This window comes from Ipomoea triloba, chromosome 11, assembly GCF_003576645.1.
Source record: "Ipomoea triloba cultivar NCNSP0323 chromosome 11, ASM357664v1".
Lineage (NCBI taxonomy): Eukaryota > Viridiplantae > Streptophyta > Magnoliopsida > Solanales > Convolvulaceae > Ipomoea > Ipomoea triloba.
In genome coordinates, this window is record NC_044926.1 from 8,645,406 (window position 1) to 8,659,860 (window position 14,455).

A 14,455-nucleotide genomic window follows, 5' to 3' on the forward strand; every position below is an offset into this window, starting at 1 on the left:
AACCAATGTATATATTTATATATTAGTATAACATGCATACGGTAGTATATATTACTGTAATAAAAAAAAATCTCTTTTTTTTTTTAAATGTAATTTTCTTATCTACATGATATAAAAAGAAGCAATTGTGTGAATCTTATATAAAAAGCAATTATATAAAAAGAAGCAATAAGAAATTTATATACTTTGTGACGTACACACTCCTGAATTCTTGAACGGGATTAGAGTCTCAGGTTTACCAAATCATACATTGACTTTGAAAATTGGATCGCCAGTTATGTTGATGAGAAATATTGACTATACTATTAGTTTGTGTAATGATACAAAATTGATAATCACCAAGTTAGCATACCGTATTATTGAGGCCGTGATAATGACGGGTGCTAACAAAGGAACAAAAGTTTTGATTCCACGAATGTCAATGTCACCTTCAGACCCAAGGTTGCCCTTCAAGTTTCAACGAAAAAAATTTCGTTTTGTGTTATCATATGCAATGACCATTAACAAAAGTCAGGGTCAAACATTGTCACATGTAGGATTGTTACTAAATAAATCGATTTTTCTGTATGACCAGTTGTACGTTGCTGTATCTCAGATTAACAATCATGATGACTTAAAAATATTAAAAAAATGACTCAAGGACAACTTTTTCAATAACCACTAATGTTCTATATCATGAGATCTTTAATAATTTGTAATTTTCCAATTGTTTGTTTTTAATAATAAATGTAACTTATATTTCAATGTTTATTCTTTACCATTTACCAAAATTTATACCGTGCAACGCACGGGCAACTTACTAGTTATTATTGAAGAAAATAAGAAAATATATAGTGAATGCATGTACACGGTAGGGTATATTTGTCTAGTATATTGTAAAGTACAACTTTTATAGTATAATGTACAAAAAAACTTAACGAAAAAAATGGACATAAATGAAGGGTATAACCTTCATTCACACTTATTATGTTTTTAGAAATTGTCATTATTGTATATTATGTACATAACAAAATATTACACATTATTAAACATTTCATGGTAAACAACGTTAGTGGTTGAATTACTAATGGTATTCGAGTCATTACAGATTAAAATTTTCAATTCGTTTGGATTGCTCACTCTAGAAGCAACAACGTACAATTGACCATGAACAAAAATATGTTTCTTTAAAAGTAACCCAGCATGTGATAGTGTTTTTCCTTAACTATTGTTAATGGTCATTGCATATGACAACATTAAAAAGAACTGTCTCCTTTGAAATTTGAAAGATAATCTCAGATCCAATGGTGTCATAGTCCTCCAAGGAACCAACACCTTAGTTCCTGCATTGTTTCCAGACATAATTTTGCCTTCAATCACGGGTTGGGAACACTTGACACCCTTATACCATTTAGAAACTTTGGAGTGTGCACTTCGTTTATATGTACTAAACTAGATATTGTCCCGTACGATGCACAGTCTAAACTTATATAACTAAATAAAAAGTATTGTTATAATATTTATAATAAAAGAAAGAGAATTTGATGGTGCGTATCTCTTACTGCCCCAGGGAGGATAATGTGGTAGCTGATGCTTTAGCAAAGGTAGCGATCAACCGCGGCTATGACTGGATTGAGTTTGTACGGACTCCAGTTCATATTCTAGGGGATCTTGTGAATGATAGAGGTGTTGGTGTGTTTTTTCTTGTTAATTAAGTTGGGCTTTGTCCTGGCTGGGCTTTCCCCTTCCTTCGTTTAAAAAAAAAAAAAGAATAATAATATAATATAGTTTACAAAAACACGTGCAATAACTAACAAAACTTAATGTTTGATTCTATGTTATTATTGAAAATATAAATTAAAAATTATTAAAAATCACTCTATGTAAACTAAATTAGTAGTAAAAGTACAAAATTTTTCGGGTTCACTACTGAAAGTAGTAGTATTGCAATGAGGTGGAACGGTAGGGTTATGAAAGTTAAAACGAAGAGTTAAGACTCGCCGAGTGTCGATCTCGAAGGAGGTAATGCGGAATATTGCTTAGCCTTTATTCAAACAAATGCATAATGGAACATGTGAGGTTGTTGAGGTGCGTAGTGTAACATTTGCAAGTGGAGAGTGTAATCAAGTGAAGTAAACAAATGTGAAATAACAAATTGTAGTAAGCAAGGGAGTGAGTGAAATTGAAAATAATGTAAGAATCAAAATTATGATTGAAATAGGCCGATCATCTTATATTAAAACAAAGAATAAAACTCTATATGATATAAAAAGGCAGGACACACTTACTATTGAAACAGTTTTTTACCCTATAGAATTGCATCAAAATAATGACATGAGCAGTGCTTTTTTTGTACCAAGAGTCGACCTTATCCACATGTTGATCCCATACTGTGCATTTCATTTCCTCACTACTACACCCAAAAAAAACATTACAAAATTTATATATAAAAAATACAGTTTAGGATTAAAATAAGAATGTGAAATCTACAAATTACCTTGCATCCTCTATAAGAAAGTCAATTAGTCGAGAAGGCCTTCCACCAACAACCTTCTCTATAGGAGAATAAATTTCCACTACCCTTCCAATAACATCTAACAAAACAGTAAATAAAACTAATTAAAGCACATATAAATTGAAAACAATTATCAAAACAAAAAAGGAATATTAGAAAAAATTATTATTTACCAATAAGTTCCTTGTCATCAATCTTCTCCGATGATTTCAAAGACTGAAAAGTTCGCAAACGAAACATGTGCCTAGGAAAATTGAGATTTTTGTACTCCTTGACAATCGTAGAGTAGTTAAGCTTGATCATAAATTTGTTCTTGCTGGTCTTATAAGTATAAAAATTTGTAATGACCAGAAAATTTTTTAGACAATAGACTTTGCCTTCAACGAACTGCTTTTGAAATTTAAGAACATGCTCACGGGGGATATGACCATGTAAAACATTCCCCTGCAATTAGAAAAATAAAAACAGTATTATATAACTTACTTTGATAACAAATTGCATTGATATATGATAATATTATCTGTTGTTGATAATGAGGACTGCATTTTCTCAGGCTTGATAATCACCTCCTGATCATGGAAGACGCACTCGAGACATTTTAGAACTTCACTGCCCGTACGTTCTCTAATTTCATAAGAACGGATACATCTCACTTTCAAAGCACACGTTGTTTTCATGGGTGTTATCTCACTGGCCAGAATGTAGAGAGGAGGCATATTGTATTTTATATAGGATTTCAGAATGTGTTTGAAGTGAAATAGGATACCTGTACTGAATTTGATAACTTAGGTGTCCTTTTATAAGCCATAATTTAGAGTTATGTTTTTAATGTATTTAAATATAATTAATTATTATATTAATGCCCAAGTTCAGTTTAGATAACGTAGGGACATTTTCTTTAATACCAAATAATTTGTACTATAATTTGAATAGCCAATCAGTTGCCACAATTACTATCACAATTGGCGGGAACTTTTTCCTATTTTTATTTACCAAAAAGGTTTTGCTTTATTATAGTAGAAGATATATATATGCAAGAATGGTTTGGTTTAAACCTAGTGTGATAATAAATATGACTTCGTATATTGAATTATAAGAGAAAATAATTATTGATCATTTTTCTCAAATCCATAATAACACTAAAATATTACTGGTAAAGTTCATTAAAGTTATTATAAACTTATAACCTATGCACAAATTATAGATAAATTATACTGTAGATCATGAATTCATGATCCACATTGTAATGTGGACTATTGGTAATGTTCATTTTTAGTATATTAAAAGTTTATTTTTTATGTAGTATGCATGAAAACATTAACATTCAGTACATTAAAAATGAATATTCACAAAATAAATTTTCAATATGCTAAAAATAAATATGCAGTACACTAAATAATCTTTAAGTTAGTGATCCACCTTACAATGTGGATCGTAGTCCATAATATAACGATTGAAAATTATAAATAATCATTATATATAAGGAAAAAGAAAATGCTTCCCACCCCTATAATTGCCACTCCCTATTAGCCACCCCTGAATTAAAAATGAAAATTATATATTTTTATGAATTACTAGTGAATTGGTTGACACTACCATTAGTTAATAAGGAATCTATATATCCAATAAAAAGATGACATGCTAGAGAATAGTAATTGTAAGAGTCTCTACGTTCGTCCATTAAAAAAATTATAAGGTGCGGATTGGGGCCTAGCGTAATTCGTTCGTCGCCTGACTTAAAGGTTATGACTAGAGGCGGCAATGTGGGGGGTTCGAATCCCACTGGAAGCATGTATGAGAAAAAGACTCAAGAATGCTGGAAGGTCTGAATTGGATCCCTTGTGCACACATGAAAACTAGGATATGACTAGTCGGCTGATTGCAATATTCGCGATTTACTGCCACAATGACTCTAGGGACGGAGCCCTGTGGGCGATTTACTTTCACAGTGACTCTAGGGACGAAGCCCTGTGGGCTTAAGATTAATTCGGCAAAACTGATATCACATAAATTTAAAAAGTAACACCAGGTTTTAAAATGCACGTAAATTTATTAATGCACCCCTCCATAAATCCATAGAATTAAATAAATCAATAAATCTATAAAAAAAAAATAATAATAATAATAACACCACTGATAAGTGCATATTTGATCATATATTTATCCCATATTTAAATCTATATTTACCACTTAATATTAATATTATGTTCATAATGGATCATAATTGATGAAAATCATATATAATTAAACATAATATTAATATTAGGAACTTTGTGTCATAATTGTTGTTAATTAGATGATTTAATCCTAATCTTATTGTTAATTAGGCAAAGTGGCGTGAGGATGGAATTCTTTGAAGACAAAAAAATATGCAAAGTGGTAATAGTGTGATGAGCATGTGGACAAAAGGGAAGATGACAAAACAACTTGGTGGAAAGTAAAAAGTGGAAGACAAAAGGCATGAAATCATGGAAGGAAACATGGAGCATATTTGGGCAAAAAGCAAAAAGAGAAAGTGGGAGAGCCTGAATTTCTGGAGGAGGACAATAGGCGTCTGTCTGCGTCCTGAAACAGACGCCTATTGTCAATTTACACACTGCCCAGATTCCAGCACTTTCGCCGCGGCGAGAATTAGGCTCGCCGCGACGAGAAAATTGCCCAGGCACAATAATTCTGCAGTCTAAAATTCCAATTTTGCCCCTGCCTTTGCCCAACTATAAATACCCCTCATTTCTCCATTCTTCAATAATCCAATTTTGAGATTAGATTAGTCCCTTTTCTCTCTTTAATCCTTTTCTTCTCCTTAAAAATGTAGACCTCCAAGTGAGGCTTGTTTAGTAGTGTAGGAGTAGAATAGGATTTTATTTTGTAATAAGAAGAGGGATGATACAAGGTTATGAGCTTCAACCGATGGATCGAGGGGAATTTATTCCCTTTCTTTCCTTAATTTACCTTGAGCTAACCTTGTATCAAGATGCTTGTTCTTAAATTTATTTATATTTGGATTATGGATTGTGTTTATGTTTAGATTGTTGTTTATTCTTCAATTATTATGAATTGTTAGTTTAGCTTCTATGAGTTGTTGTGTGCAAGACTTGTTATTAAAAGTGTGTGATTATTGGATCTAATTACATGCTTGTTTGTTGTTGTGTCACGGTGAGAATCGGGCATGACTAGAACACTCTTGCCACACCTATGATTTATACAATGCGAGAGCTTGATAAATTGTAGGGGGATTTCTCGGCTAATCTTCGGTTCCTTCACTGGCGAGAGCGGGTTGGAATTTAGAAGTTAGCCAAAAGGTTCCTTCACGGGTGACAGTGTGTTGGAATCTAGAGGTTAGTTTAGGCTACCTCCTCACAACTTGTAGGATTAACTTGGGTTTGAGAATGTTGATTTGCTTAGGATCTTTAAAACGAGCCTCGCTTGTAGACTACGAGAGTAGATAACTTGCGGTTTGGCACACTCGGGTAGATCACGAGAGTGGCACCGAGGACTTTAGTGCATTTCCTCCATTCACAAGGGATAAAACTTCTTTTCTACATTTGTTTGACACATGATAGATATTGACCCGATCCATGTCCTTACATATGTTGCATCTAATATATCTCTCTTCATTTGTTGTTTTTATTTTTGTTATTTAGTTTTGTTGTTATAACCATGTTATTGCCGAACTAGCTTCACAAGAATCAATCCGAGTTAGTGCTTGACCAACCATTCCCTGTGGATCGATAACCCCGGAATACTCCGGGTATTTGCGTGTACCTAAAAGCTACAACCAAATTGTAGAAGTTCAAATTTAAAATGCACAATTTAAAATGCACGCAAATTTACTAAAGCATCCACACATAAATCCATAGAATTAAATAAATCTATAAACCTATCTGAAAAATCACAATAATATATGTACCCAAAATGAAACGTTCAAATTTGCCTACAATTCTCACACGAAAAATAACTTACAAATGATTCCCAATGAAATAACATCATTTTGGCCACGGTCAATGTTCCACTGTATACCCATCAATTCATTGGCAGGTCACGTTAGGCAAACCTAAGTGATGAAATGTTGGGTCTAGAGGTGGATTGTATAATTACTTGACAAATCGAACTTATTATTTTATTATTGTCTTGTATGTTTATTCTTCTTTCCTCCATATATATATATATAATTAATTAATTTTATTGGATTGGCCCGGTAAGTTTGGATTATTGTACCAACCATCATCATTTCCTAAAAAGGAAAAGGAGGGAGGTGGCCTGGGGATGTGAGATTTGAATGTTACAGTGCCATTGTTACAAAGCGTTGGCCCCAAGTTCAAATGATGGGAGCTTATAGATGAAGGCAAAATAACGATATAATTGAAATACCAACTTTGTCATTTCCTCTTGTAAAAAATAAAATAAAATTTCCTTTTACAATCATTTAATTTGTGTTGTAAAATAAAAAAAAAAAAAAACTTCTACGTCAGTATGCAAAAGTTCCATTTATTTATTTTGGTCAAAGAGAAAAATACAAATACAAACATGATTGATTTCATCACATCTTATTTATAAAAATAAAAATAAAGAATGAAGAATTGGTGACACAATTATGAGCAAGTAAAATAGTTTTCGGAGTTAATTTCCTTAGAGGTCCTTGTCATTGGTGACAATTTCAAATTTAGTCGTTTTTGTCATTTAATATTCTAGGCTATTATTTTTTGGATACTTTTAGTTATTTTCATGACTTTTTCTAGTTTTAATAAGGGCATTTTTGTCTCTTTATATTTTTCTTTTGTTATTTTTTTTATTTCAACCGGTTTAGGACTTTACTAAACACCGGTTGAAAAATATAATACTAAAAATGAGAGGTTACCTAAAGTCATAAACCAATTAAACTTGTTGAAACTGAAAAAATAACAAAAGAAAAATATGAAAAGACAAAAATACTCTTACTAAAAATAGTAAAAGTCATGAGAATGACTAAAACTGTAAAAAAAAAATAATAGTATGGAATGTTAAATGACAAAAACAAATTCTTCCCCACAAATAGAGTTGATTTACCACTTGAGCTACCACATTGGGTAAAATAACATATATATATATATTGTCTTGTTTGATCAACATACATATTTAAGATATTATAATTACTATATTGACTAAGTAATATATTTATAGTATAATAAATGCAGAAGATTTTTATAGAGTATTTTGAGTAATGAAGTAATAAATTATATTGTATTTATAGAAACTAGAAAGTTGCAAATTTGTGAGACATTTTAATTTAGGAATAAAAATAAATTTTGAGATAAAGAAAGTATTCAAATGACCTTTCGCAAAATGGTTGAAACAATAAGTTGATCTAACAACTCTTTCAAATGCACTAAATAAAACTTTGAACATTGAATAAAATAAGTCAATAAAAAATTCAAAATAATCAAATTAGAGAGAGAAAGTGTGTTATATCACCAACCATATATAATACTCATTTTTAAAAAGAGGTTGAGGAGCCCATGTTGTCCCTAATCCCCTACATGTGATATTAAAATAAACTAGGGCCCAACTCAAATAAGTTCTAAGAGTTATTTATACACAAATTACATTATACATATGCATACATTATCTTCCCAAAAAGTTGAATCCTCAATTTCAAGGACCCCACAGTTCCCGATAATTCAATAGAGAGCACTATCGCTGTTGAGTTTCGAACCTTAATCTCCTCTCTCAAATACTGCTTACTGAATCAGTGAGCTAAACTCGTGCAAGCTATTTATATATTATCTAACTTATAACTATAGGAACAATATCTACTATTACGTTCACCAATAAAATCACAAAGTGAAAATGATCTCAAAAACTAATAGTAAAAATCTTAAGACTCAAATAAAAATGAATGTGTACCATAAAAGAATTTTCATCATATGTAATAGTGTTGTATTACTCTTATACTCTATACTTAGGTTATATGAACAACTTTATTAGTAAAGAGAAGTATCCCACCGTCCTATTTTATGTGTCTGATTGGTTAATAAAGTCTAACTGAAATTATTTTAAATTTCATTTTTATATAATACTAAGCTTAGCATTAGTATATAAAATATATTCAAAAATTATATTAAAGTACTATTAAACCCAACAATTTAAATTTAAAATAAATAGTAATAATTTTTTTAAAATAGTTAATTTGATTAATAAATAACAAACAAAGTGAGAATGAAATTGTAATTTCCACCCACCAAACTCCCACTCCTCATGTTATATCATATATAAACAACATTTATAAGACATCATTTAGTACAACACCATAAAAAAAATTTAAACAAAAGGGTATACTGACTTTAAACTTTATGGGGACCAATTGTAATTATGTCAATTATTATATACCGAAAGCCAATTATTATATCGCGTTTAATATCCTTGTATCCATCGACTTGGGTCGAATGTCGAATATAACCACAGTATCAGCGCTTTTCTCAACAATAAAGAACAGTAAGAAAACAAAAAAATTAGGGACATTTCTGTCAGTTAAACGGCTATTTGTTTGAAATCTCCATTAGTCACATCAACCCTGCCCTGCTCAAATATTTTGTAGCGCTTATCCCCAACAGTCAACTGCATTAAACTCTGCGTGTAGCCGCAAATCTGTACCCTCCAACCAAAACGGTCAAACCAAATCGTATCCGTACATTTTGAAAATGTGATCAGAGGCTCCCGTGCGCTCCGTCCCAGGGGATTGGCCCTCCATTTCAAACCCTCAACTCCTTTCAAAACCCGCCTCTTCCTCTCTCTAAAATACATACATACGCCTTTGGTTTCTCTCTCTAGGATTATCACCGGCCAATCCACAGCTCCGCTCCTTCATTTCTCATCGGCTCCATTTTTTTTGTTTGCTTTTCGGCTCGTACTGTTGGGCGCACTATCGGAACTTTCTAGAACTGCTGCGATGGCGCACGTTAGCCAGCTGCCGGTCGACGGCGACGGCGTCTGCATGCTCTGCAAGGGGAAGCCGGCGAAGGAGGAGACGCTAACGTGCACCACCTGCGTCACTCCCTGGCACGTGGCTTGCCTCGCTGTGTTGCCGGAGAGTCTGGCCTCCTGTGATAGCTTCGAGTGCCCCGACTGCGCCGGGACCGGGATCACCGGAGCTCCGGCCCCCGTTTCTGCCGAGAGTGGTGACCTCGTGGCGAAGATTCGGTCGATCGAGGCCGATGAGTCGTTGACGGAGAAGGAGAAGGCGAGGAGACGACAAGAGCTGCTTAGCGGGAAAGCTGATCAGAAGGAGAAGGAAAAGGAAGAGGAAGGGGGATTCGATGTGTTATCCGTGCTTGGAGAGAGCATCAAATGCTCGTTCTGTATGCAGCTTCCGGATAGGCCTGTTACGGTATGGTTGCTCTTCCCCTCGGGTTTCTTCTCTTATCGCGTAGACATATTATACTGTTATTTGCTAATCTCTTGATAAAATCAGTGATTATAGAGCATTATGTTTCATTTGCATTCCAAGATCCAACATCAATGTGTATACGACCTATAACCTGTTTGAGAAAAGTATATGCATGATACAGTGATTTGACTTGAGTGGAAAATGCTTGGAGTTTATTTACGTTAGTTATAATTATGTATTTTTGTCTAAAAACGTTACAAGGATTCTACTTTCTTGTTTCCTTTTTTCTTGTGGATGGGGGAGGGTATCTTTCCGGATAGTCTTCATGATCCGCATAAATTCCTGATAGCATCCATGCATCCATGTTTAATCACTCATTTTCGGCATCAATGGTCAATCTCCTTGACGGCATTCAGAGTTTTACATTGCAAGATGTACCAAGTAAAAACCTTTGACTTCTGTCTGGATCGTTCTAATATATGCATTGGGTTTGCGGAGTGGTTGTAACAGATGTCAACAAATATCCTTGTAGTCCTATGTCTGCCCTGCTGTTTTGGAATAGTCTTCATGGACGACTTCCTGAAAGCATCCATACCCTAACCATGCCGTCCATGCTTTACCAGTGATTTTCAGCCCCAATGGGCAGCCCCTTTCCTGCATTCAAAGTTATACCATACAAATTGCACCAACTATAAACCCATTCTTATCTGTAATCGGCCTGGGGAGTTATCCTAACAGATGAATAGCCTTTTACTGCTGTATTTGCCATGCCATTTTGTTTGGTTTATCTGCAGTAAATAAGTTTTCATGGAGGAGTTGATCAACAACAAAAGGTAGCTAGTCTTTTTTGTGGACTCCCAGAGTCAGTTCTTTTTAAGGACAATATGGAATTACTAAGAGATCATTGCTCATTCTTTGATTTATTATTGTGAACATTTAAAAGTTCATTGCTTCAAGTTGCTATTAATCTTGTGATGTTTCTGTTAGAATGTTTCAGACACCTTGTGGGCACAATTTCTGTCTGAAGTGCTTCCAGAAATGGATTGGCCAAGGCAAGAGAACTTGTGCAAAATGCCGCCGCAAATTTCCTCCAGAGATGGTGAATCAGCCACGCATCAACTCAACCCTTGTAGCTGCCATTAGGATGGCCAAGGTATCACGAACTATTGCCACTGGAGTGCCTCAGTCAGTCTACCACTATATATGTAATCAAGATCGCCCAGATAATCCATTTACCACAGATAGGGCAAAGAAAAATGGGATGGCAAATGCTAGCAGTGGGAGGACATTTGTTACTGTTCCTAAGGATCATTTTGGGCCTATTCCAGCAGAGAATGACCCAGAAAGAAATCAAGGTGTGTTAGTTGGAGAGTCTTGGAAGTTTCGTGTGGAATGCTGCCAGTGGGGTATTCATCGTCCCCCTGTTGCTGGAATTGCTGGGCAATCAAAGTATGGTGCTCAATCAGTTGTACTATCTGGAGGCTATGAGGACGATGAAGACCATGGGGAATGGTTCTTGTACACGGGAAGGTCAGTTTTATATGACTACTACACTGCACTTGTATGTTTTCTTAGATTTAAGGCATAGGACTTGACCTTCAGTAATTACCATTCAGCTTATGATGCCAACATTATTTTATTTAATTGGTATAATATTGCAAATTGTTGAGTTTTATGCTATATACTGAACCAATTAGGGAATGAATACACTTTGTTTTATTCCTGAGTCATAGAAAGTAAGGGAACAAACATTCAAACTATTTTTTACCCTCTTTGGTTTTACATGCGGAATCATTTATTGGTTGTTTTCTTTCATTCTAGTTTAATATCATTTGTTACATGTATTATATCTTGTCTGAAATTGAATTGATTAGTGTATCTAGGAAAATGGTGATCTATGTTTCTTATTCTTGCACTTCATGTAAGGATAATAGCTTCTTCCATATCCTCTAACTGAAACTACTTAAAATATGTACTTTTTTGTTGATTGTTGATCTGCTTTCCTTACAAATAATGCAGTGGAGGGAGAGATCTAAGTGGCAATAAGCGAACCAACAAGAATCAATCATTTGATCAGACATTTGATAACAATAATCAAGCTTTGCTAGTGAGCTGTGAGAAAGGCTATCCAGTCCGAGTTGTGAGGTGTTTTCCCCTCTATCTTTGAGCTTATATGCTGTGTAAAAGGTGTAATTTTGAAAAAAAAAAATTTGTCTTTGTTTTAACATTCTCTCCCAACCATTTAATATTTTTATTAACAGATCTGAGAAAGAGAAGCGATCTTCCTATGCCCCAGAGAAATATTTGCGCTATGATGGGGTCTACAGGATTGAGAAGTGCTGGAGAAAAATTGGAAAGCAGGTAACTGTTGCCTTGAATTTTAGATGCTTGTAGTTTCAAGAAGTTCTTGAGTCTTGACGCATTGCTTTCATTTGCCCAGGGGTTTAAGATGTGCAGGTACTTGTTTGTCAGATGTGATAATGAACCGGCACCATGGACAAGGTCAGTTATAATGTTATATTAAGTTGCTTCTTCTTATTCCTCTACAACTAGTTCTTTTGTGATCTCTCCAATCCTGTAATACAGTGATGAACATGGAGACCGCACAAGGCCTCTTCCAGACATTCCTGAGCTTAAAAAGGCACTTGATGTTTTTGAGAGGACAGAAAGTCCATCATGGGACTATGATGTAAGATGTAATTTTTTTTCTTTCTTTTAATGCTATCGACAATATTATTGGATTGTAGCTGGTATGGAGTAAGTTTAATTTGACATGAGACTGTTGCTAAGCAACAATGGAATCCCCAAGTACATTATATATTCTACTGCTTACGAATATGGTTATATTTTTTAGTGTCTTTCCTTTGGAGCTTTACAGTAATTGTTTTTAGTTTTATAGAGCTAATACAGAGATTGTTTCCTTACCTGGATGCTATGTGTTTGAACAGGAGGCGGAAGGACGCTGGAGATGGAAGAAGCCACCACCTCCTAGCAAACAGAAACAAGTAGTTGAAGGAAATCCTGAGGACAGAAAAAGGGCAAGGAAGGCAATAAAGAGAGCTCAGCATTTATCTCTCAAAGAGAGACTTTTGAAAGGTCAGAGCATTCTATCACCATCTATTGTGGTTATTGTCCTAAAACATGCTCACTTTGGTATTTTCCTCACCTGTTTTTACCTTTTAACTATTTAAGAATAAATGTGTACTTTTGCTGAGTGTGAATTAATGCCTTAAAGCTTCTTCCAATCTTTAAATCTGTGTGGTGCAGGATTCAGCTGCCTTCTTTGTGGCAATGTCTTGAATGTACCCCTCACAACACCTTGTGCTCATAACTTCTGCAAGGCTTGCCTAGATGGGGCATTTGAAGGCCAAAAGTTCACAAGAGAGAGGGGATGCCAGAATGGAAGGAAACTTCGCTCCCAAAAGAATATCATGAAATGTCCTGTATGCTCAGTGGACATATCTGAGTTTCTACAGAATCCTCAGGTTTTCAGACGCATGTTACAGGAATAGTTTCTCTATGTTGACCGTAAGTCTACTATAGTGCTTATATTACTTTCGTGTGTGCAGGTTAATAGAGAACTAATGGATGCCATTGAGAAACTTCAAAGTACTGCTAATCAGGAAGACAATGACACAGAGTGTTCTTCTGATGAGGAAGCTAATGCGACTGAGATGGGCCCCACCAAAACTTCGCCCGAGAGTTCAGGCATAGAAATGCCAACTGCTGGCGCTGAAGACATGCATGCAAATGCTTCAGAAGAGAACAGCAAGAATGCAACTGAGGAGAAGCCAGAGAAAACAAACAAGAGGAGAAAAACCGAGGCTGGGGAAAGCTCAAACAGTGTTGATAATGATGTTGCAGATAAGGTAAATTCCAACGAGTCTTGTAATGGCAACAACCTGAAAGTTGCAGAAGACAACGGGCATGGGAATGGTGATAACTTGCAAGCTGCCAGTGAAGGAAGCGGAAAGCCTTGTAATGGCAACAACCTGCAAGTTGAAGAAGAAAACGGGCATGGAAATGGTGCTAACTTGCAAGTCGCCAGTGAAGGAAATGAAAAGCCAAAAGCTGGTCGGAGAGGACGACCAAAAGGTAGTACTAATAAGAAGTCTCACTAATGAAATAGAGCGTAGGCCATTGCCTAATTGGTGCTAATGTTCTTGTTTAGCCTTTTGTTTTGGCTCTCTAATTACATTTACTAGCCAGGTAGCCCCCATACTAACCAAGCATGGTTTTTTGTTTTTTTTTTTGGTTAGAAACATGAGGCTACTGACTATGGTTGCTTCTGCATCCAATTTTGATCTATTTTGGATGCAAATTTGAAGATTTAAGAAATGGGTGATTTTGCTTTTAAAAAAATAGGTGATTTTAAAAAGAAATGGGTAGTTATTATCAGATTATCTACCTAACTGTGCTCCGGTCTACCTAGGCCTATGTCCGTTTGAATTTTTGTGAAAAATATTACGGTTTTTGGTTAAATTTTTTTAATAAATAATTTTAGATAGATCAAAATACCGTAAAATTTTGGTATAGGGGTTAAGTGTATTTTTTTAAATTATTTGTGAAAAATATAATTGGCTCTTTTAAATTCAAAA

At 34.6% G+C, this 14,455-nt stretch overlaps 1 protein-coding gene across 2 annotated transcripts; it reads left to right on the forward strand.

Moving 5' to 3' along the window:
- The first annotated feature begins 9,264 nt into the window (after nucleotides 1-9,264).
- Nucleotides 9,265-14,219, forward strand: LOC115995750 (E3 ubiquitin-protein ligase ORTHRUS 2-like). Of its 2 annotated transcripts, none has more exons than XM_031234874.1 (9): nucleotides 9,265-9,857; nucleotides 10,855-11,387; nucleotides 11,877-12,002; nucleotides 12,119-12,218; nucleotides 12,298-12,359; nucleotides 12,444-12,546; nucleotides 12,806-12,953; nucleotides 13,125-13,342; nucleotides 13,427-14,219. In XM_031234874.1, exons 1-9 carry the CDS (start codon nucleotides 9,420-9,422, stop codon nucleotides 13,976-13,978), a joined length of 2,280 nt encoding a protein of 759 aa, XP_031090734.1. In that variant the 5' UTR covers nucleotides 9,265-9,419; the 3' UTR covers nucleotides 13,979-14,219. The 2 variants fall into 2 exon arrangements, with proteins under 2 accessions (XP_031090734.1, XP_031090735.1); XM_031234875.1 differs by having other exon boundaries at nucleotides 9,667-9,857; nucleotides 10,845-11,387.
- The last annotated feature ends 236 nt before the right edge of the window (nucleotides 14,220-14,455 follow it).